The 22,629-nt window shown below is 44.8% G+C and overlaps 2 protein-coding genes across 3 annotated transcripts in view; one reads left to right on the top strand and one right to left on the bottom strand.

Annotated features, from left to right (window-relative positions):
* Window positions 1–21,380, bottom strand: part of YTHDF2 (YTH N6-methyladenosine RNA binding protein 2) — a 36,396-nt gene extending 15,016 nt beyond the window's left edge. The window contains exons 1-5 of one of the 2 annotated variants that reach the window (XM_025379050.1): window positions 21,191–21,380; window positions 20,853–20,953; window positions 20,323–20,347; window positions 19,667–19,746; window positions 13,700–15,283 (exon numbers count right to left, since the gene is read on the bottom strand). In XM_025379050.1, the coding sequence (XP_025234835.1) occupies window positions 13,700–15,283; window positions 19,667–19,746; window positions 20,323–20,347; window positions 20,853–20,879 (1,716 nt within the window). In that variant the 5' untranslated portion in view covers window positions 20,880–20,953; window positions 21,191–21,380. Of the gene's footprint in view, window positions 1–13,699; window positions 15,284–19,666; window positions 19,747–20,322; window positions 20,348–20,852; window positions 21,055–21,190 lie in introns of those variants that run through there. The other variant, XM_025379060.1, reaches the window with a different exon arrangement.
* Window positions 20,360–21,955, top strand: LOC112620455. Its single transcript, XM_025379073.1, has 2 exons — window positions 20,360–20,518; window positions 20,729–21,955. Exons 1-2 carry the CDS (start codon window positions 20,396–20,398, stop codon window positions 21,320–21,322), a joined length of 717 nt encoding a protein of 238 aa, XP_025234858.1. The 5' UTR covers window positions 20,360–20,395; the 3' UTR covers window positions 21,323–21,955.
* The last annotated feature ends 674 nt before the right edge of the window (window positions 21,956–22,629 follow it).

The following is a 22,629-nucleotide window of genomic DNA, read 5'->3' as shown; positions in this document are numbered from 1 at the left end:
AGGATGAAATGAACACTATACACAAGATGATTATAACTGTATAAACTAATTACACAGGTAAAGAAAAGAAAAAACGCCAAGATGAGTAGTTTGTTGTAGTACAGGAATTATGGGTGATTTCTTTCATTTTCTACACTTTTTATAGCTATTCTTCTATACTTGGTCTCACACTGTCAATTAGTACTTTAATACATGCTGCCCTAGAATGTTTCATTTGATACACTGTAATTCCTTGGTATCTTTTCCCAATAGCAAACTGGAGTTAAATCAGTTCAACAAAGGACTATCTGTTTATTCGGCAAGGGATGAAAAGCATTAGGGTACTACTTACTAGGCCCAGGAACTAGAATTTGGTCCACGAGGTGGCAGCAGCATGCATATTTAAACTGTTACCTGCTTTGTGTAGGAGAAAGAAGCAACAATCTGAGCTACCACTTTTTCCTTGCTCATGTGCAGACTTACAGGATTTCAATGATGAATGTAAAAAAGCAGAAGAGAACACGTTTGCCCTAATTCAAAGAACAGACCTTTTTTTTCTCCTCTACATAAAACTCCTAAGGAACTACAAGAACAGCCCTTCATCATGCTGTCCTTTAAAGGCAGGCAGGCAAAGTCAATGCCGTAAGCCTTCCCTATCTCCCTCCTGGGTAACTCTTCCTCATCCCTCCAAACTTGCGCCCAGACTAAATAACCCAACATCTTTAGAAGAGATGCTGAACTTGCTGAATCCTCACCCTACTTCTCTCATCTCAAAACAGATCCCTCTACCTCATCTTCCATGCATCATTCCCATTTTTAAAAATTCATTGACGAGCCGGGCACGGTGGCTCACGCCTGTAATCCCAGCACTTTGGGAGGCCAAGGCGGGTGGATCATGAGGTCAGGAGATCGAGACCATCCTGGCTAACACGGTGAAACCCTGTCTCTACTAAAAATGCAAAAAGTTAGCCGGGCATGGCGGTGGGTGCCTGTAGTCCCAGCTACTTGGGAGACTGAGGCAGGAGAATGGCGTGAACCTGGGAGGTGGAGCTTGCAGTGAGCCGAGATCACGCCACTGCACTCCAGCCAGGGCGACTGAGCGAGACTCCGTCTCAAAAAAAAAAAAAAAAAAAAAATTCATTGTCTAGTGTTTCAAATTATGCTTCATAGGAGAGATGCTTCAGGTATCTTCTGGGAGAAAGGAAGCTGAACATGCAGAAATCGTTAATGAGGTTCCAAGAAAAGTTTCGTTTGGAGGGAAAAAAAGAATTCCAATGCTAAAAACTGTTATGGGGGTAATCTTTACTTCTGCAGGTAAGCAGAATGCACTGCCAACTAGCCCTTGTCCCACAAATGTTTAAGCATGGAAAAATAGCAGTCCTCCCTGGATTAATCTTTAGCCACATCAAAATCAGAATGCTGCCATTCTTCATATTCAACTCTGTATTTCAGACATTTTTATATAGTCTAATTTACCAAAACAGTCCATACTAGGCAAACAAAAGAGCTTTATAATAGCTTGTTAAGGCTTGGAACACAGAGGTTGAAAGATACTGATTCTGCGAGTACAAAGAGGTTGGAAAGATAAAGAAACATGCAGAGTCTTTTGAATGAAGTATGGAGATCAAAACTTTCTAACAGCAAAGCAGCTTTTTATTCAACAGACATCACTGGCATCTGCAGTCATCTGTTACCTCTCTGTAGCCTCTGAGTAAGTGTACTCTACCCTACTGCTTGAAGTTCCATACAGGCTGTGTATCCTGTATCTGAAATTTTTGGGATAAGAAATGCTTTAGATTTCAGATTTTTTGAATATTCGTAGATACATACTGGTCGAGTATCCCTAATCTGAAAATCCAAAATAGGAAATGCTCCAATGAACATTTTCTTCAGTGTCATGTGTGCACTCAGTTTCAGACTTTGGGGCATTTCAGATTTTCAAATTAGGAATACTCAACCTGAATAGCCCATTCCTTGTTCTCTTTCTAAAAACTCAAGACTACTCTCTCTCAATCTCTTTCACTTGCTCCCTCTTTATCTTTCAAATTTTGTTATTTCTGGGGCATTTCTTCCATAGTCCTTTTCTCTCACTAGTGTTGGCTCTAGAACCACACTGCAGAATTAGAACACTAGCTCTACTTTCATATCTCATGTCCCTTTGCAAAGTTATTTACTCTTTTCTGTGTTTTAATGTCTTCATCAGTAAAACTGAGCTAGTTATATCTACCTCACAAGAATACAAGAATTAAATGAACATACATTTAAGTACATATTCAAGACAACTATATGCTAGACACTGTACAGAGTTAACTGTCATTCTTATTACGAGAATCTTTGAAAAGTCATAAACTTCCATGCCTTTACCTATCCTGAGGGTTGAAAATTCAAATTCCTGTCAACAATCTCTGAGCTCCAGATTCCCAACTGCCTACTATCACCTTGCTGCTGCTACTATCACAGGCACCTGAAACTATTTCCAAAAGCCAATACATCCCCAAATCCTAACCCTAAACTGCTGCTCCTCTCTAGTTTTTGAAAAACTAGTCAGCAAATATGTCTACCACATTCTTCACATCCAGTTTCCCATTCCCACTGTCCTGGTTCAGGCCCTCATCATCTTTTCTTCCCCCAGAATACTGTAAAAGTATCTCATTTAGTCTCTGAGCCATCTCCCACATACTTTTTTTTTTTTTGAGACGGAGTCTCACTCTGTCACCCAGGCTGGAATGCAGTGTTACAATCTCAGCTCACTGTAACCTCTGCCTCCCAGGTTCAAGTGATTCTCATCCCTCAGTTTCCCGAGTAGTTGGGACTACAGGCACACACCACCACTCTCGGCTAATTTTTTTTTTTTTTTTTTTGAGATGAAGTTTTGCTCTTATTGCTAGGCTGGAGTGCAGTGGCGCGATCTCGGCTCATTGCAACCACCGCCTTGTGGTTTCAAGTGATTCTCCTGCCCCAGCCTCCACATTACAGGCACCTGCCACCACGCCCTGCTAATTTTTGTATTTTTTAGTAGAGATGGGGTTTCACCATGTTGGCCAGCCGGGTCTCGAACTCCTGACCTCATGATCTGCCCGCCTCAGCCTCCCAAAGTGCTGGGATTACAGGCGTGAGCCACCACGCCCAGCCATTTTTTTTTTTTTTTTTTTTTTGAGACAGAGTCTCACTCTTTCACCCAGGCTGGAGTGCAGTGGTGTGATCGCAGCTCTCCGCAAGCTCCGCCTCCCAGATTCACGCCATTCTCCTGCCTCAGCCTGCCGAGTAGCTGGGACTACAGGCACCCACCACCATGCCTCACTAATTTTTTTGCATTTTCAGTAGAGACGGTGTTTTGCCACGTTGGCCAGGCTGGTATCAAACTCATGGCCTCAAATGACCTGTCAACCTTGGCCTCCCAAAGTGTTGGAATTAGAGGCGTGAGCCACCACACCAAGCATAATAGATGTTTCGATAAGTTGTTTACTTAAGTTTCCATTTCTCTATAAATACAGGATATTGCCTCCCAGGTTGGTATGGAGATTAAAGTAAAGCTACGAAAGTTCCTAGCATGGTGCCTAACAAGGTCAGTGCTTGGTAAATATTTCATACTTCCCATCCTCCAAACTGTTTTTCCCTAATTAACTACCCTCCCTTACAACTAAACTACAACACAGGTAAAGAATAAAATCCAGACTGGGCGTGGTGGCTTACGCCTGTAATCCCAGCACTTTGAGAGGCCGCATCACCTGAGGTCAGGAGTTCAAGACCAGCCTGGCCAACATGGTGAAACCCCATCTCTACAAAAATGGAAAATCAGCCAGGCATGATGGCAGGTGCCTGTGAGAATTACTTGAACTTGGGAGGCGGAGGTTGCAGTGAGCCGGTATTGCACCACTGCACTTCAGCCTGGGTGACAGAGCAAGACTGTCTCTAAATAAAAATAAAAATAAATAATAAATAAAATAAAAGCCTAGGCTGAGCATGATGGCTCACGCCTGTAATCACAGCACTTTGGGAGGCCGAGGCAGGCAGATCACCTGAGGTCAGGAGTTTGAGACCAGCCCAGCCAACATGGTAAATCCCCATCTCTACTAAAAATACAAAAATTAGCCGGGCGTGGTGGCAGGTGCCTGTAGTCCCAGCTACTTGGGAGGCTGAGACAAGAGAATCACTTGAACCCACAAGGCAGAGGTTGCAGTGAGTTGAGATCACGCCACTGCACTGTATTCCAAGGCAACAAGCGAGACTCCATCTCAAAAACAGCAACAAAAAAAAGAAACACCACAGCTGATTTCAGATTACCAATGTGTTATCAGTGTGCAACAGCATATTATATATTGATACAACAGCTGTAAACAACCTCAAGAGTAATGAATTTGAATATTATCTTCTAATACAATGGTAATTATAATGTAATTTAACGTACAGAAAAGTATTCTTGAAAGCTAAACAGCTGGCTCCAACTAGCCAGCTCCAACACATCGCTGGAGAGACTTGTGTTAAAGACGAGCTATGAGACTTTGGATAAACAACCTCTGAGTCTCTTCCTTTATCTGAAATATGAGAATTATAGTGTTAGACAAGATAACTAAGCTTCTGCGTGTACTATGTGCCAAGCACTATGCTGCCATCTGAGTGCTTATCATTCTATTATTACTTATTGGGCATGGTTCCAATGTTATTGCCTCCATGAATTCTTAATTTCCTCAAAGTAATTAATCACTTCTCCAGAATGCCAAAAATTTATTCATTCCTCTATTACAGCTCTTATCCCATTACAGCTCTTATCCCATATTGTATCCATTTTGTTGTCCTCCTAAAACCCTCTGCTTCTGAAGTAAACATGGTACCTTGTTTCTCTGTTCCATCCTAGCAATTAACACAAACGTTTGTTGAAAGATAGATACAGAGGGCATGGTTCAAAGATCCAAATTCAATGTTATCTATTCTCTTCTAGTCCTCCTTTAAGGAGGCTGCAGAAAGAGGCATTTTATCTATTCACAAAGCAAGGAAGGTGATGAGTAATACAAATAAAATTTCCTTAATCCTTTTGGCAGATAGACAAGTATATTTATCTGCAAGCAAAAATAAACATAGATGGCCTTAGGATTTTACAAAAAATGCTCATGTTTGTCTCCTGGTTTAAAACAGGATGCCCACTCACTAGATCTGAAGATGCAATAAAACAGTGGCAGGGTGGTAAGATGCTAAACAGGACCCAACAGTATCACATGGTTATTTACTTCCTAAGGATTTAATATTATTTATAGCTCAAGTGAGGATGTTTTCATCTTTTATATCACAGAAACATGATTTTTTTTTGAGACAGAGTCTCCCTCTGTCACTCAGGCTGGAGTGCAGTGGTAAAATCTCTGCTCACTGCAACCTCCACCTCCTGGCATGAGCCACTGCACCCGGCCAAAACTTGCATTTTTAAATGCTGAAAATTGAGCCAAAGTAATCACTTCAAATATTTCTCAAAAAAAAAAAAAAAAAAGCCGGGCGCGGTGGCTCAAGCCTGTAATCCCAGCACTTTGGGAGGCTGAGACGGGCGGATCACGAGGTCAGGAGATCGAGACCATCCTGGCTAACACGGTGAAACCCCGTCTCTACTTAAAATACAAAAAAATTGGCCGGGCGAGGTGGCGGCGCCTGTAGTCCCAGCTACTCGGGAGGCTGAGGCAGGAGAATGGCGCGAACCCGGGAGGCGGAGCTTGCAGTGAGCGGAGATCGCACCACTGTACTCCAGCCTGGGTGACAGAGCGAGACTCCGTCTCAAAAAAAAAAAAAAAAAAAAAAAAAGACTGAATGCATAAACAAAAGGGTCAGAAGAAAGATGGCTATAAGGAAAACAAACATCCTTGTAAAGAGAAACTTTTCATGCGCATCCGCCAACATCAAAAGAAAACCTGGATAAAAACAAGGCCAGACAGGGTGGCTCACGCTTATAATCCCAACACTTTGGGAGGCCAGGGCAGGAGGATCACTTGAGTTTTCGGACCAGCCTGGGTAACCTTGTCTCTACCACCAAAAAATAAATAAATAAGAGTCCAGTGTGTATTCTGGATGTCAAAACAACACTACATACAACTATTACATACCAATTTTAAATTTTTTTTAAAGGGAAACACTTCTCCCAAATAATCACTCTTAAATTTCATCATCACTCCTAAATTTCTTTCTCTTTTTGAGACGGACTTTCACTCTTGTCGCCCAGGCTGGAGTGTAATGGCACAATCTTGGCTCACTGTAACCTCCCCGTCCTGGGTTCAAGTGATTCTCCTGCCTCAGTCTCCCAAGTAGCTGGGATTACAAGCGTGCACCACCATGCCCAGCTAATTTTTGTATTTTTAGTAGACACAGGGTTTCACCATGTTGGCCAGGCTGGTCTCGAACTCCTGACCTCAGGTGATCAGCCCGCCTCAGCCTCCCAAAGTGCTGGGATTACAGGTGTGAACTACCTTGCCCGGCCTCTTTTTTTGTTTTTTGTTTTGTTTTGTTTTTTGCCTGGCCTCTTTTTTTGTTTTTTGTTTTGTTTTGTTTTTTTTGAGACAGTCTCGCTCTGTCATCAAGGCTGGAATGCAGTGGCACGATCTCAGCTCACTGCAACCTCCATCTCCCGCGTTCAAGCGATTCTCATACCTCAGCCTCCTAAGTAGCTGGGATTACAGACATGAGCCACCGCGCCTGGCTAATTTTTGTATTTTTTGGAGAGACGGGGTTTCACCATGTTGCCCAGGCTGGTCTTGAACTCCCAGGCTCAAGTGATGTGTTCACCTCGGCCTCCCAAAATGCTGGGATTACAGGCATGAGTCACTCCATCCAGCCTCTAAATTTCTTTAATAAGCCTTTTAGTACAGTTAACAACTTTTCATTAATATGTACATAGTAAATGTATTAAAAAACTACTCATATACCCAATCTGTACCAAAATTCACTGAGAATGCACCAATCCCTTCTGTCATCCACAGCTTTCTGGCCTCAAGTCCGTTCTTACTTATTTTACGTGTAACAAAGATTTAGGTCAGAAACTGTGAAACAAACAATAACCTTCCTAAAAAGATCTGTTTCATGGGATCAATTCATCTTCACAAACCTGAAATGTTATATTGAGTCAGCTAATCCTCTTTAATACCTTGGTTTCTCTAGTCCAGACTACCCTATGTATGAATCCCCTCTACAACATCCCTAGTTTAGTTTCTATAACATATCTCTTTTAGTTTCTACCTGAAATTCTCTTGTGATTAAGAACTTCGGGCCGGGCGCGGTGGCTCAAGCCTGTAATCCCTGCACTTCGGGAGGCCAAGGCGGGTGGATCACGAGGTCAGGAGATCGAGATCATCCTGGCTAACATGGTGAAACCCCGTCTCTACTAAAAATACAAAAAACTAGCTGGGCGTGGTGGCGGGCGCCTGTAGTCCCAGCTACTCAGAGGCTGAGGCGGGAGAATGGCGTGAACCTGGGAGGTGGAGCTTGCAGCGAGCCAAGATCACACCACTGCACTCCAGTCTGGGCGACACAGCAAGACTCCGTCTCAAAAAAAAAAAAAAAAGAACTTCGTTTTTAGCAAGTTTTCCATTTACAAAAGTATTTCTCCCCATAACTTCTATCCATTGGTTCTAGCTTTGTCTTTTTTTTTTTTTTTTTTTTGAGACAGAGTCTCGCTCTGTCACCCAGGCTGGAGTGCAGTGGTGCGATGTAGGCTCACTGTAAGCTCCGCCTCCTGGATTCACGCCATTCTCCTGCCTCAGCCTCCTGAGTAGCTGGACTACAGGCGCCTGCCACCACGCTCGGCTATTTTTTTTGTATTTTTAGTAGAGACGGGGTTTCACCATGTTGGGCAGGCTAGTCTCGAACCCTTGACTTTGTGATCTGCCTGGCTTGGTCTCCCAAAGTGCTGGGATTACAGGCGTGAGTCACCATGCCGGACCTAGCTTTGTCTTTTGACATGAAGAATCTAGTTTCAAAAAAATTTGGGCTGGGCGCGGTGGCTGGAGGCCAAGCCAGGCAGATCACAAAGTCAAGGGTTCGAGACCAGCCTGCCCAACATGATGAAACCCCGTCTCTACTAAAAATACAAACATTAACCGGGCATGGAGGCAGCCGCCTGTACTCCTAGCTACTCCGCAGGGCTGAGGCAGAAAAATCGCTTGAACCCGGGAGGCGGAGGTTGCAGTGAGCCGAGATCACGCCATTGCACTCCAGCCTGGGCAACAAAAGTGAAACTCTATCTCAAAAAAAAAAAAAAAAAAAAAATTCAATAGCACAAAAGGGTATACAGTCAATCTGGTCCCATTTAATACCAATGACTTTTTTTTTTTTAGACTAAAATTCAAACTGTTGCCACCACAATCACATTTTCTCTGTATCTCAACTCTCCTCTCACTCTCCACTTGCTCTGTAGTTATTCAGAAAAATCATTTACCCAAGTACCCAATTAAGTCTATTTTTTTTCTATTTCATTAATTTTTGTCTCCCAGGGCTCCATCATCCATTGAGTCTAACAAGATGCTGGACTTTAAAAGAATTAGTCCTTTGTCCTCTCTACTTGACTGCTTCCCTTATTCTTGACTGCTTCCCTTATTTTTACTTGTAGTTAAAGGGCTAGACACAAAACAAAAATTAAACCAATTATTTTATGAAATTTCTTTTAAAAAAAATTCACTCATTCAGGAAGTTAACTCTCCTTTCTCCCAGACTATTCCAAAGTTGAGTCAAAAGAGAAAGGCGGCTGGGTGCAGTGGCTCACTACCTGTAATCCCAGCACTTTGGGAGGCCAAGAAGAGTGGATGGCTTGAGGTCAAGAGTTCCAGACAAGCCTGGCCAACATGGTGAAACCCCGTCTCTACTAAAAATACAAAAATTAGGTAGGTGTGGTGGCGCCTGCCTGTAGTCCCAACTACTTGGGAAGCTCAGGCACAAGAATCGCTTGAACCTGGGAAGGTGAAGGTTGTAGTGGGCTGAGATCACATCACTGCACTCCAGCCTGGGCAACAGAGCGAGACCCCATCTCAAAGGGAAAAAAAAAAAAAAAAGAGAAAAGCTCTCAACCACTGCCTTCTTCTAGATAACAGTTGCACAATGATTCCCTCAACTTTTCAGGAAAAAGATTTATGTAGCAATATATATAAAACTTAGCCAAGACCACAAAGCATTTACCCCTTTACTAAGAATTTCTGGTAATAGTGGTAAAATACTATTTTTAAAATCCATATACCTTTGACACATCTAACTACTAAGGAACAAATATAAATATTTATACAAAAGGATGTTCAGTGTAGTGTTATTTTAATTAGAAAAAATATATTAAAATACAGATTGTTGACATATTCAACAATTAGGGATCGGTAAATTATAGTAAGTCTGACAATACTACGAAGCCAACAAAACTGATGTCATAGAGGAATACTTAACTAGGGAAAGGTTCTAAATAAATGCAGAAAGGTTTCACAACAGTATCTGTAGCATTCAACAAGGTAAACCACACCTTAAGCACAGTATATTGCTGTTTAAAAAAATAAAAGTCACATCTATCAAACATGTCACTAAAATTTGCTCTAAGTTTCAAGGCTGACAGATCCAATGCTTGAAGGTTCTATGTTACTCAATTAGATCATGCAGAACAAGTCAGTAATAATACTAGGCAAAAATGGCTGTGGCTCTGCTTCAGCATGTTCTGCCAAGATACTGCCCAATCATGGAACTGTAGAACAGCTGTGACATCATCTTCAGGATGAAGTTTAAGTATTTCCCTACTTCTTTATGGGGTTACCACCCATTTGGCATGAAAGCTTTTGCAATCTCATAAATACTACAAAGATACACACACAAACACTTCACCTAAGGGAGTCCACTGTCTCAACGAGCTATGAGCCCCATTCTCATAAAATCTGCTTATTCTTTAAAGCCTAATAAAGATTGTAAGAACAGTTTACAATCAGTTATGTAAAGATGTTAAGGAAAATAGTAACCAACAGAAAAGTAAGGCAGTACTAACTAAAATGGTAACTGGGCTTAGAAGCATCTTCCTGAAATCCCAGCAGTTTTTTTTTTTTTTTTTTTTTTTTTCGAGACAGAGTCTCGCTCTGTCACCCAGGCTGGAGTGCAGTGGCACAATCTCAGCTCACTGAAAGCCCCACCTACCGGGTTCACGCCATTCTCCTGCCTCAGCCACCCAAGTAGCTGGGACTACAGACGCCTGCCACCACGCCCGGCTAATTTTTTGTATTTTTCGTAGAGACGCAGTTTCACCATGTTAGCCAGGACGGTCTCAATCTCCTGACCTTGTGATCCATCCGCCTCGGCCTCCCAAAGTGCTGGGATGACAGGCGTGAGCCACCACGCCTAGCCAATCCCAGCAGTTCTTACAAGAGAGTAAACTAAAAAGTAACCTGACACAAGTATAACTGAAGCCTTTATTTGGTGGTTTGTTCACCAGCTGAGAACTAGGATACTCGCTTATCAAGAGTCTTTATGGAATGGGTTTTTTTTATTTTTTGATTTGAGACGGAGTTTTGCTCTTTCACCAGGCTGGAGTGCAGTGGCTCAATCTCAGCTCACTGCAACCTGTGCCTTCCTGGTTCAAGCCTTCCTGGTTCATGCCTTCCTGGTTCAAGCAATTCTCCTGTCTCAGCCTCCCGAGTAGCTGGGATTACAGGCACCCGCCACTACGCCCAGCTAATCTTTGTATTTTTAGTAGACACGCTGTCCAGGCTGGTCTCGAACTCCTGATCTCAGGTGATCCGCCTACCTCGGCCTCCCAAAGTGCTGGGATTACAGGCGTGAGCCACAGCGCCTGGCCAAAAGCTAAATTAACAAAACTCAAATTTGCGACTGGTTCAGTCAGTCTCCCTCTGTCGCCCAGACTGCAGTGCAGTGGCGTGATCTCACCTCACCGCAACCCCTGCCTCCCGGGTTCAAGAAATTATCCTGCCTCAGACTCCCAAGCAGTTGGGATCACAGGTGCCCAAAACCACACCCAGCTATTTTTTTTATTTTTTTAGTATTTTTTTTGGTTTTTTGAGACAAAGTCTCGCTCTGTCACCCAGGCTGGAGTACACTGGCACGATCTCAGCTCACTGCAAGCTCCGCCTCCCGGGTTCACGCCATTTTCTCACCTCAGCCTCCCAAGTAGCTGGGACTACAGGAGCACATCACCATGCCCGGCTAATTTTTTGTATTTTCAGCAGAGATGGGGTTTCACCGTGTTAGCCGGGGTGGTCTTGATCTCCTGACCTCGTGATCTGCCCACCTCGGCCTCCCAAAGTGCTGGGATTACAGATGTGAGCCACCGCGCCCAGCCCTTTTTTAGCATTTTTAGTAGAGACGGGATTTCACCATGCTGGCCTCAAACTGCTGACCTCAAACTGCTGACCTCAAGTGATCTGCCCGCCTCTACCTACCAATGTGCTGGGATTACAGGCAAGAGCCACCCACGCCCAGCCTGCTACTCCATGTGTAAACCCATATTTCTTCATCTGACCCCAGCAATGCAAAATTGAAAAGAAAATGAACCCGAATTTCTCCACACATACAAGTCTATCTTAACAACTATGCTGTGCATTAAATTCATCATTTCCTTCCTGCTTTTAATCACAAGATGTAGGACAGAATTTTATTAGAAAGACTAATAAGATAGTACACATTTCAAGTGGATAAACGAAGCACCTAGATGCCCCTCACACATTTATAAATCTGCTATGCCTAAAAGATCATGGCCTCCTTACTTGTCCCTCTAGAATCAGGAGCCTGATGACCACTTTAGAGCCCTTCAGATGTCTAGCAAAAAGCACCAATAAACTACTTTTTCTATAAAATACTGTAAATTTTATTTATTTTTGAGACAGAGTCTTGCTCTGTTGCCCTGGCTGGAGTGCAGTGATGCAATCATGGCTCACTACAGCCTCAAACTCCTGGGCTCAAGTGATCCTCCTTCCTCAGCCTCCAGAGTAGCTAGAACAGGTGTGTGCCACCATGCCCAGCTAATTTTTTTTTTTTTTTTTTTTAGAGATGGGGTCTTACTACACTGCCCAGGCTAGTCTTAAACTCCTGGGCCCAAGCAATCCTCCTGCCTCGGCCTCCCAAAGTGTTGGGATTGCAAGCATGAGCTACCACACCAGGCCAAAATATGGTAGTTTTTTTTGGGGGGCGGTAGGGAGATGGAGTTTAGCTCTTGTTTCCCAGGCTAGAGCACAATCTCGGCTCACCGCAACCTCTGCCTTTGGGGTTCAAGTGATTCTCCTACCTCAGCCTCCCAAGTAGCTGGGATTATAGGCATGTGCCACCATGCCTGGCTAATTCTGTACTTTTAATAGAGATGAGGTTTCTCCATGTTGGTCAGGCTGGTCTTGACCTCAGGTGATCTGCCCACCTTAGCCTCCCAAAGTGCTGGGATTACAGGCGTGAGCCACTATGCCCGGACTAATAGTTCAACTATTAAATTGTGGGGAAGAGAGGAGTCACTGACAAGTATAACTCCATTTCTTATTAATCTGTACACATTGGAAGGTAAAATAGCAACTAACCCTACTTTAACTATATACCTCCAAGAAGATTGTACCGACGAGCCATTCTTCCACTGCTAAAAGGAGTAAGTTCTCATAGAGCCGCCTAACAATGCCTCAGATCCTAGATCACATATAAGATCCCTACGAGTTCTTAACAAATTTAAGGAAAACAATGTTTGTTAGACTTTATTTTATATTTGAGATTCATCAGCTCAGGATTCTCTCAACCATTAATATATCTTCAAAGAAAAATTTCTCCTTGCCCATAATCTTTTCACCTATTTTAGGCCAGCTGCAGTGGCTCACACCTGTAATCCCAGCACTTTGGGAAGAGGCAGGGGCAGATCACTTGAGCTCAGGAGTTCAAGAACAGCCTGGGCAACATGGTAAAACCCAGCTCTACAAAAAATATGAAAAACTAGCCGGGCATGGTGGTGCATGCCTGTGATCCCAGCTACTCATGAGGCTGAGATGGGAGGATCACTTGAGCCCAGAAAGTGGAGGCTGGAGTGGGCCAAAATCATGCCACTGCACTCCAGCCTGGGCAACAGAGTGAGACCCTATCAAAAAAAAATGTAAGTATAAATCCCAGATAATACATGACTATCTGCTCCAACCAGTTTTATCATCCTTTTATAATGCTAAAGTTTACATTCACTCAATATTCACAAACGCTACCAACTCTTTCAAATTCAACTCTAGTTTGAATCCATTCCTCATCATTCTGCCCAAGATTCCCACTTGTTACAGAGGAATCAGAAAGTGACTCTTTTACACCGCCAATTGTCACAGGGAAGACAGAAGTGATTTCAAGAGTTGGTGACGATATATTGACTCTTGAAAATAACCACAAAACCCCAGCGAAGCCAAGTTAACCCAACAGAGGAATTTCGATTTTTCTCTTCCATATTATAGCCTTAATCTTCTAATTTCTATGGTTTTATCACTTCCATTACCCCTCTGCATCTCTTTTGACTCATTATTCACCTCTTTCTGCATTGTGTACTGTTTCTGCTTTCCTTTCAAAGTTCATATTTCTGTCCTCTACTAATGTTCTCACATACCTTCACATTAGGGTTCAAGTATCAGAACCAATTATACTTCTATAAAGTCTTGAACTGTTAAGTGATACTGTGTTCATTTACAGAGTTTTTAAAAATGGTTCACTATATATAATACTTCTGTTCTAATTCCTCCTTCCCCAAAAATCTTAAGAATGTTAAGTGAGTTACCTTTTTAACACTTTCTTCTTCCTCTTGGCGTTTCTCATAGTGTGAGAAGTCATCAAAAATGGAAGTGGTGTGCTTGTAGCTGGCTATAATTTTCAACACCTGCTTAGCTTTTTCCAGAGGCACTTCCTGAGTGTCCCTAGAGTTGGTCACTGGTTTGTTCTCGTTGTTCTCTAGGCGAATGTGTCGCAGTTGGCTATTGGGAACGTCCTTCACAAAAATCCACCTGACATCAAAACGACCCTTCCATTTGTCCTGGGACCACACACCTGCACATGTGTTGTAGTCCACAGCAGATTTCATTTCTGCAACGCCACAGAAGTGTCCACTGCCGTTGACACTGAAAAGTAAGTAAACGGGGCCTTTCCCGTTCATGGAACGATAAGCAGCATCCAGTCTCTTGTTACCATGCTCTGTGCTGCACCAAATATTATACTTAATGGAACGGTGAATATCGTCCTCAGAGTAGCTCTTAATGATGAAAACCCGGCCATGTTTCAGATTCCAGTCAAAATCTTTGGGGTTATAGTTATTAATGGACCGAAGCTTCTCCAACACTGGGTGGGGTTCTGAAGGAGTAGATCCAGAACCAGCCTGAGACTGTCCTACTCCATTACCATCCACCCCATTATGACCGAACCCACTGCCACGGTTCCGAGGTGCTACCCAGCGGGTTGGCTGAGCTGCCTGTTGCTGGACTGAAAGCTGGGCAGGCTGTGGTGGAGGTGGAGGCAATGGCTGTGTCTGTTGCCCTACTGATGCCTGAGCCACTGGTGGGCTATTGTTAGCCTGCTGACCTACAGGCTGAGGAGACCCCTGGGTTGGCTGACCTATATTCTGAACCAAAGCCTGTGAGGGGGCTTTTGCAACGGGACCCTTGTTATCCCAAGTTCCAATATCCATGTTATGCTTTATCGGGGGTGGCGGAAGACTTGACCCTGCAATGCCATTCTTCGTCTTCAGTTTAGGTTGCTGTTTTGCAGGCTTGCTAGCAATATCAGCCCAAGATGCTGGTTTTGGAGGAGCAATGGTAGCTGGAGGCAAACTATTAGAAGCCACGATGTTACTAGTAATGGACCCACTACCAACAGCAGAACCTACAACTTTTGGAACATTGCTTGCAACTTCTGTGCTACCCAACTTCAGTGCTGCCATCCCTTGGTCTATAGTATTCATGCCAGGAGCCTTATTGAGGGTCTCATTGGCAAAAGCTGACTGTCCATCAATCATGGCTCCACCTAAGGAGCTAGGTGCATAAGCATAATTGCTACTATATCCAGAGCTCTGAGTAGACTGTCCCTGAGAACTGTTATTTCCCCATGCTGAGAAGTCAATCCCACTGGGAAAGAAATTAAAACCATGTTGACCAAGAAATGGAGTGCTACCTAGGGCTCCTGGTTGCCCAAACATTGCATCTGGTAGGAAGTGGGGCTCTCCGTTGCTCAGTTGTCCATAAGAAGTTAAGTAGGGCATGGCTGTGTCACCCCCAGTAGACCAAGCAGCTTCACCCAAAGAATAGGAGAAGCCAATGGAGGGACTGTAGTAACTGGGTAAGTAGGAATCTGACATGGCAGTATATGCATTATTCTGTGGAAGAAAAAAAAAAGGCAAATCAAAACACAAAGAATTATTATCAGGCTCTTTCCTCCCCCTACCTAGCTACACAATTCAAATATACTATAAAAAGGAGTGTGCGGGCTGGGCATGGTGGCTCACACCTGTAATCCCTACACTTTGGGAGGCGGAGGCGGGCAGATCACCTGAGGTCAGGAGTTCGAGACCAACCTGGCCAACGTGACAAAACCCTGTCTACTTGGGAGGCCTGAGGCAGGAGAATCACTTGAACCCGGGAGGCAGAGGTTGCAGTGAGCTGAGATTGCACCACTGCACTCCAGCCTGTGGGCAACAAGGGTGAAACTCCATCTCAAAAAAAAAAAGTGTGTGCAGCACATCAGATGATTTCCTATAAACACAAGGGCATTTTTTATATCATAAGAAATTTTGGTGTAGTAATTGAAACATTTAAACATTTAAAGTTAAGCTGATACAGTGAATATGGGCCTTAGCTTTAGCACTACAACTAAGAGAAAACTTAGCATTTCACAAACTAAGTCCTGAATATTGAGGTAATCCTTTTAGCAACTACCTACGCGAACCAGGTAATAATAAAATAGTAACAAAAAGAAATGGAAATGTCAAGTTCTAGCCCAAATGTCTGTAGTCATTTCTCAATCATAAACCCAAAAGCAAGATTCACTACCAGTTTATAGTGCTAGCCTCTTGGCAAACTATCTGGGAATATCAACAGATTCCACTACTTAGTTATAACCTGAAAAGGAAATGCACAGTGGTTTCCGGAGGATGTAAAATGAGAAAAATGGCTGGGTGCAGTGGCTCCCGCCTGTAATCCCAGAACTTTGGGAGACAGAGAGGGGTGGATGACTTGAGGTCAGTTCGAGACCAGCCTGGCCATCATGACAAAACCCAGTCTCTACTAAAAATACAAAAAATTAGCCAGGCATGGTGGCACACACTTATAGTCCCAGCTACTCAGGAGGCTGAGGCAGTAGAATCTCTTGAATCCAGGAGGCAGAGGTTGCAGTGAGCCCAGATGGCACCACTGCACTCCAGCCTGGGCAACAGAGCCAGACTGTCTAAAAAACAAATAAATAAAAACAGGCCGGGTACGGTGGCTTACGCCTCTAATTCCAGCACTCTGGGAGGCTGAGGTGGGCAAATCACTTGACGCCAGGAGTTGGAGACCAGCCTGGCCAACATGATGAAACTCCGTCTCTACTAAAAATACAAAAATTACCCGGGCATGGCAGCACCCGCCTGTAATCCCAGCTACTCGGGAGGCTAAGGTGGGAGAATTGCTTGAACCCAGGAGATGGAGGTTGCAGTGAGCCAGAATGCACCACTGCACTGCAGCCTGGGCGACAGAGCAAGACTCCGTCTCAAAAAATAAATAAATACAAACATACATACATACATACATACATAAATACATAAAAACAAAAGTGAAGTCTTTTCACACATACCCTTTTCACATTTAAAAGTTCTCACAAAGGTAAGGTTAAAAATTTTAGGCCGGGCGCGGTGGCTCAAGCCTGTAATCCCAGCACTTTGGGAGGCTGAGGCGGGTGGATCACGAGGTCAGGAGATCGAGACTATCCTGGCTAACATGGTGAAACCCCGTCTCTACTAAAAATACAAAAAACTAGCCGGGTGTGGTGGCGGGCGCCTGTAGTCCCAGCTACTTGGGAGGCTGAGGCGGGAGAATGGCGTGAACCCGGGAGGCGGAGCTTGCAGTGAGCTGAGATCACGCCACTGCACTCCAGCCTGGGAGACACAGCGAGACTCCGTCTCAAAAAAAAAAAAAAAAATTTTAGGTCAGGCGTGGTGGCTCACACCTGTAATCCCAGCACTTTGGGAGGCCAAGGCAGGCGGATGATGAGGTCAGGAGATCAAGACCATCCTGGCTAACATGGTGAAACCCCGTCTCTACTAAAAATACAAAAAATTAGCCGGGCATGGTGACGTGTGCCTGTAGTCCCAGCTACTCAGGAGGTTGAGGCAGGAGAATGGCGTGAACCCAGGAGGCGGAGCTTGCAATGAGCTGAGATCGTGCCACTCCAGCCTGGGCGTGCCACTCCAGCCTGGGCGACAGAGCAAGACTCCGCCTCAAAAAAAAAAAAAAAAAAATATTTTTAACAGACCCAAATCCATGTGTGTAAGAAATTTGGCCTATAATCAATGGATTAAACTTGAAGTATTATTCCAAAATAGGGTAATGAAAAGTTGGCAAAAAAGTAGATGACTTACTCTAGACAATAAACTAGATTCTCAGGTTACCCTTCCTCATCTACTCATCTAAGATTTATATTATTACTCAAATTTTTTAAAACAAAGACATTTAAGCTTTGGCTTACCTGAGAAAGAAAAATCAAATGCACTTAATATCATAGGTTATGCCAACATACAGTTGAATGTCTACACCTGAACTGGCAGGCTCCCACATGCTCAAGCTCAAAAATCTGAATTACACAATGTTTTACAAGAACTACCTAGAATTATGTTTCTAAATGCTCCCACTCTCCCTGTTATAATGATTATGTAAGCAAACTACTTCAATAGCAGGAACCTATTAATAGTTCATTCCTCTACTTCCTTCCCTACTTTTCCTGATTAACTGGTTGTTGTTTTGTGAAAACTTTTTTCCAATCACTTGCTCAAGTGGTTTCTATACTTTTAATGTTAAAAATTTTACACAGGGATTCTACAAGTTTTATGTGATAATCAGATCCATATATGCGCATGCAATTATTCAGGACTACTAACTGTATTTCATACAGCATATCTTCAGAACTTATAAACTTCTTGACCTTTTAGGGCATTTTGGAAGACATATTGCCAATTTTCCTTTTGGCCTATTAATCTGGGGAGTTATATTAGTTACAACTATGTAACTATGTCTTTGGGATCAGAGATAATAACACAAAAGAACTGCTGAATCAAACAAGTTTCTACATGCGCAGGTCATATTAGTATTTGAATCTACATACAACTTTACACTAAAAGATTACACCGCAAAAACCTCCAACATTACTGATCTTCGTTTGTGCTAAACAGTATTTTAACTTTCACTCCATTTTATAAATCCTATACCTCCCCCCCTTCAGTGAAAAAGTTAGTCTCCACAGATGTAGATGAAGCTCAACTCAAAAATTTCCTGACTCAGCCGAGCATGGTGGCGTACACCTGTAATCCCAACACTTCTGAGAGGTCGAGGAGGGCGGACCTCTTGAGCTTAGGAATTCAAGACCAGATTGGGCAACATAGTGAAACCCCCGTCTCTACAAAAAACACAAAAAATTAGCCGGGCATGGTGGTCCCAGCTACTTGGGAGGCGGGCAAGATCACCTGGTAGGCTGAGGTTGCAGTGAGCCGAGATTGCACCACTGCACTCCAGCCTGGGTGACAAGAGTAACACTACGTCTCAAAAAAAATTTTCCTAACTCCAAAATAGTTCTGATAATCTAAGAACCCATAAACTAGAGAAAAGAAAGAGATCCAGTCCTCCAGCACTGAATGAAGTTCAGGTGACTATTTTTTAGAGAACAGGTCTTGTTCTGTCACCCAGGCTGGAGTGCAGTGGCTTTTCACAGGTATGATCGTAGATAGCTCGCTGCAGCTTCAAACTTCTGGGCTCAAGAGATCTTCCCGCCTCCAGGTGATTTTATATTAGAACTTTCCCTATCACACTAATCCAAAGTTTTCTGGGGTGAAAATTCAGAATATTTAACACTTGCAAGAATTCCTAAATTCTGCACTGCTACTACATTCTTGGTAAGGAGGAAGATAATTATTCATGCATGTTACTGCCAGTAATCAGTATTACGTTCTCAATACAGTATGTTTGCTGACATTACAGAGATGGGAATCTCAACAGCCTCGGACATTTTCAGTAACTGTTCTGTAACACATTAATAGGTATAAAGGAGGTGAACCCTCAGAGCATGAGATTTCCTAATAGAGGGCAGAGAAAAAATACAGGTATTAAGAAAGTGAATCCTCGGCTAGGCGTGGTGGCTCACACCTGTAATCCCAGCAGTTTGGGAGGCCAGGCAGGTGGATCACCTGAGGTCAGGAGTTCAAGACCAACATGAAACCCCGTCTCTACTAAAAAAAAAAAAAAAATAGGAAAACTAGCTGGGAGCGGTGGTGCACACCTGTAACCCCAGCTACTCAGGAGGCTGAGACAGGAGAATCGCTTGAACCCGAGAGGCGGAGGTTGGAGTGAGCCAAGATTGCGCCACTACACCCTAGCGTGGGCGACAGAGCGAGACTCAGTCTCGAAAAAGAAAAAAGAAAGTCAATCCTCAGAAAATGGGATGTATTGGTAGAAGGCAGAAAAAGAATATACTACATACACCCTTCGATCAGATATGTAAATAGTTAACTACTCACGGGCCTTGCCTGTGGACTCAAGTAAGGTTCAAAATCATCATCGTTTAATCCGTCCTTTTGATGTACAGATCCATTTTGTACTAAAGAAAAAAAAAACTCAATTAGGAGTGTCCGAATCCTATAATCTTCCTCTCAAATTAGTCCATATATGCTAACTAGAGAAAAACCTTACTAGTTAACAAAGCACGTAAGATTGAACTTCAAAAGGGTAAGAGATGAGAGTGAATGCTGAAGCGACAGTCGCCAGTGAAAATGTCCCCCTCCACCCAGAGCAAGTTGATCTAAAAAGGTCATTTTATTGGCTCCTCTGGATTTCCATTCCCTCCCGCTTCCCCTCCCCCATCACATGAGAGTACTTCCAGAGAGTGATCCACGAGGATGAAAAACAAAGGCCTTTTAAGACCTACAGGAAACTAAGGACCTGGAGCGTTTCAAAACCCAATCCACCCCCACCCTTAATGAATTACTCCTTGTTAGCGAAAAAGCTGTTCGCCAGCTGCAAGAACACACCGAAAGGGTCAAATACTTAAGTGTGCGGCACCTGCGAACTAAGCGGCTTCCGAAAGGTCCTCCGCCCGGGGCGCTTCCCGGAGACCCCGCCCCCACCGCCCCGCGTCCCCCTCCCGGCCCAGGGCCACCGGCGGAGCGGGGCTTACCTTTGTTTCCTTGACCTTTTGGTCTCTGCAGGGGAAGGAAACGTCGCCGAGCAGCAAGTTGTCCAAAGGAGAAATGGAAAAGGAAGAACAAATTAAGGCAGGGCCCGAAGGGAGAATAAAGGAGCAGGCCCGAGGGGAGGCGTCAGGAATGGTAGTGAGGAAGAGGCTGAAAATGGGAGGCGGGGAAGAGCGCCAGGCCCGCGGGGCAGGGAAGAAAACGCGGCAGACGCGCCAGCTGCAACGCGAGGAACCCAGGGCTTTAAGGAAGGGGAAGGAAACAAGGAAGGAAAACGAGGCCCGCTTAGAGAAGGGAACGCGGCGCGGCCCGGCCCGTGGGCTCCAAGGCCCGAGGAGAAGCGGGAAGAGCAGACTAAGGGCGAGGCGCCGGGCGCGGCCGGCCTGAGAGGCCCGAAACCCGGCCCGCGAGAGGCGCCGCCTCGGCTCGGCCTGCCCGGGGGCGGCTGGCCCGGGCCTAGTCGGGCTCCTTCTCGCCTCACACAATGGCCGAGGCATGCGGGCCGGGCCTGTACCTGCTCCAAGAGGCTGCTGGCCGACATGGCTCTCAGATCCTCGCGGGCGGCGACGGCGGCGAACTCTCCTCAGCGCGGCGGCGGTGGCAGATGAGCCCCGGCTGCGGGAGCAGACGGCGGCTTTTGTCCCTGACACTCGGGGGCCTCGGCGGACGCAGCGGAGACACAGCGCGCGGCTCAGGCTCCGGCTCCGACTCGGCGACGCTCTAGCCCAAGAGCTCAACGCCCGTCTCTATGCTTTTACGCGCGCGCCCGCCCCTCACCGCCGAAAGCAGAGCGCCGAACAGCGGAGGCGGACGGCGCGCGCGGCGCGAGCGCTGACTCTCACATTCACTCACCCACGCGGAAGGGGCCTGGCGCGAAGCACCCCGGGAAGGGAGAGGCCGGCCGCGGCGCCCTCTGGCGGATTGGAGGAGCGGAAGCTGTGCTCACGGCCTCCCCGCCCCCACCGCCCCGGGATTAAGGCCTAGGGGGTTGGGGACAACCAGGGTCGCACCACGAGGTTTTTGACTAACACCTGGAAAGACTAGCTTTGGCTTCAGAAAAACGACAAAAGCCGGTTTCTCAGTGAGGGAGGGGCCTCCAAAGCCCGCGAGACCTTAAAATGAACCTGCCTCCCAGCTGCAAGTGATACCCCACCCCCATCTGGGAGGTAACCCGACCCCTGGGGAGTCACACCGCCCTCAGGGAAACTTCTTGGGGGCCCTGTCCGGGAGTGACTCGCCCCCGCCCCCCGCGAGGGGCTTGGTCATCCTCCTCTGTTAGCAGACTACAGAAAGAGTACCAGAGAGCAAAACGCTCACTGAAAGAATCCAGTCTCCTGCAAAAGACGTTCACTCCTTAGCATTGCAGGAAGGAGAACCTACAATTTATTTTCGGGGAAATCGCTGGACCCCAAGATAATCTGTTCAACTGTGGACTTTATTTCCAAGAAAAATACACCTCACGCATCTACACAAAACTTTCAAGGAGTCCGGAGAACCTATGAATCGTAAGGACCTTAGGGAAGCAAGGAAATTAACATTATTGAAATACCAGCTGTGGGTCAGGCTTTTTTAGGTATTTTCAAACACATTAAAGTCTTTCGACAACTTCAAAATCGCTATCAGTCTTTCGGTTTTTTACGACTGGAAAAACAGAAAGGTTAAGTAATGTGCCCAAGTTTACAAAGCTGTTAAATAGGCAGGTCTATCTGACACTAACATAATGGTATCTCTCTACCCCTACGAGAGATTCTATGTTAGGGAACCAGAATCTAGGGGAGATGCAAAGGATGGGCAAAAATATTTTCAATCAGAAGCAAAGCCAACTCATACAGGAATACTTGATACTAGGAAACCCCATATAATAGCTTTTGTTACTGCAAGTATGTCGTGGTAAACAGGTAACTAATGCACTAATTGTCAACCTCATACTATCCACACGCTGGATGGATATAGGAGGCTTGGGTGGTCTCAGTAGTAAAATAAATAACATGGCATCTTGGATTTAACATAATAATTTGGTCAAAGTGCTCAAAACACTTTTTTTCCCCGCTCATAATCACATTTATGGTAGGAATGAATAAGGTCAGGCGCCAAAGGTGAAGGACTTTTAATGGAGACAGTAAAATGTCAAGTCTGGGAGCACAGATTCCATCAAGGGAATAGAATAAACCTAGTAATACTTCTTTTTTTTTTGAGACGGAGTCTCGCTCTGTAGCCCAGGCTGGAGTGCAGTGGCCGGATCTCAGCTCACTGCAAGCTCCGCCTCCCGGGTTCACGCCATTCTCCGGCCT

The sequence above is a fragment of the Theropithecus gelada genome, chromosome 1 (assembly GCF_003255815.1).
Source record: "Theropithecus gelada isolate Dixy chromosome 1, Tgel_1.0, whole genome shotgun sequence".
Lineage (NCBI taxonomy): Eukaryota > Metazoa > Chordata > Mammalia > Primates > Cercopithecidae > Theropithecus > Theropithecus gelada.
The sequence above is the reverse complement of the archived record's forward strand: the minus strand, read 5'-3'. Positions and strand labels throughout refer to the sequence as shown.

Bases quoted from the DNA above. Each gene is read 5' to 3' on its own strand.
- LOC112620455 (XM_025379073.1), top strand. From the start codon at position 20,396: ATGGAAAAGGAAGAACAAATTAAGGCAGGGCCCGAAGGGAGAATAAAG. The intron at 20,519-20,728 runs GCCCGCGGGGCA...CCGGCCTGAGAG, and splicing joins GAGGCGGGGAAGAGCGCCAG to GCCCGAAACCCGGCCCGCGA.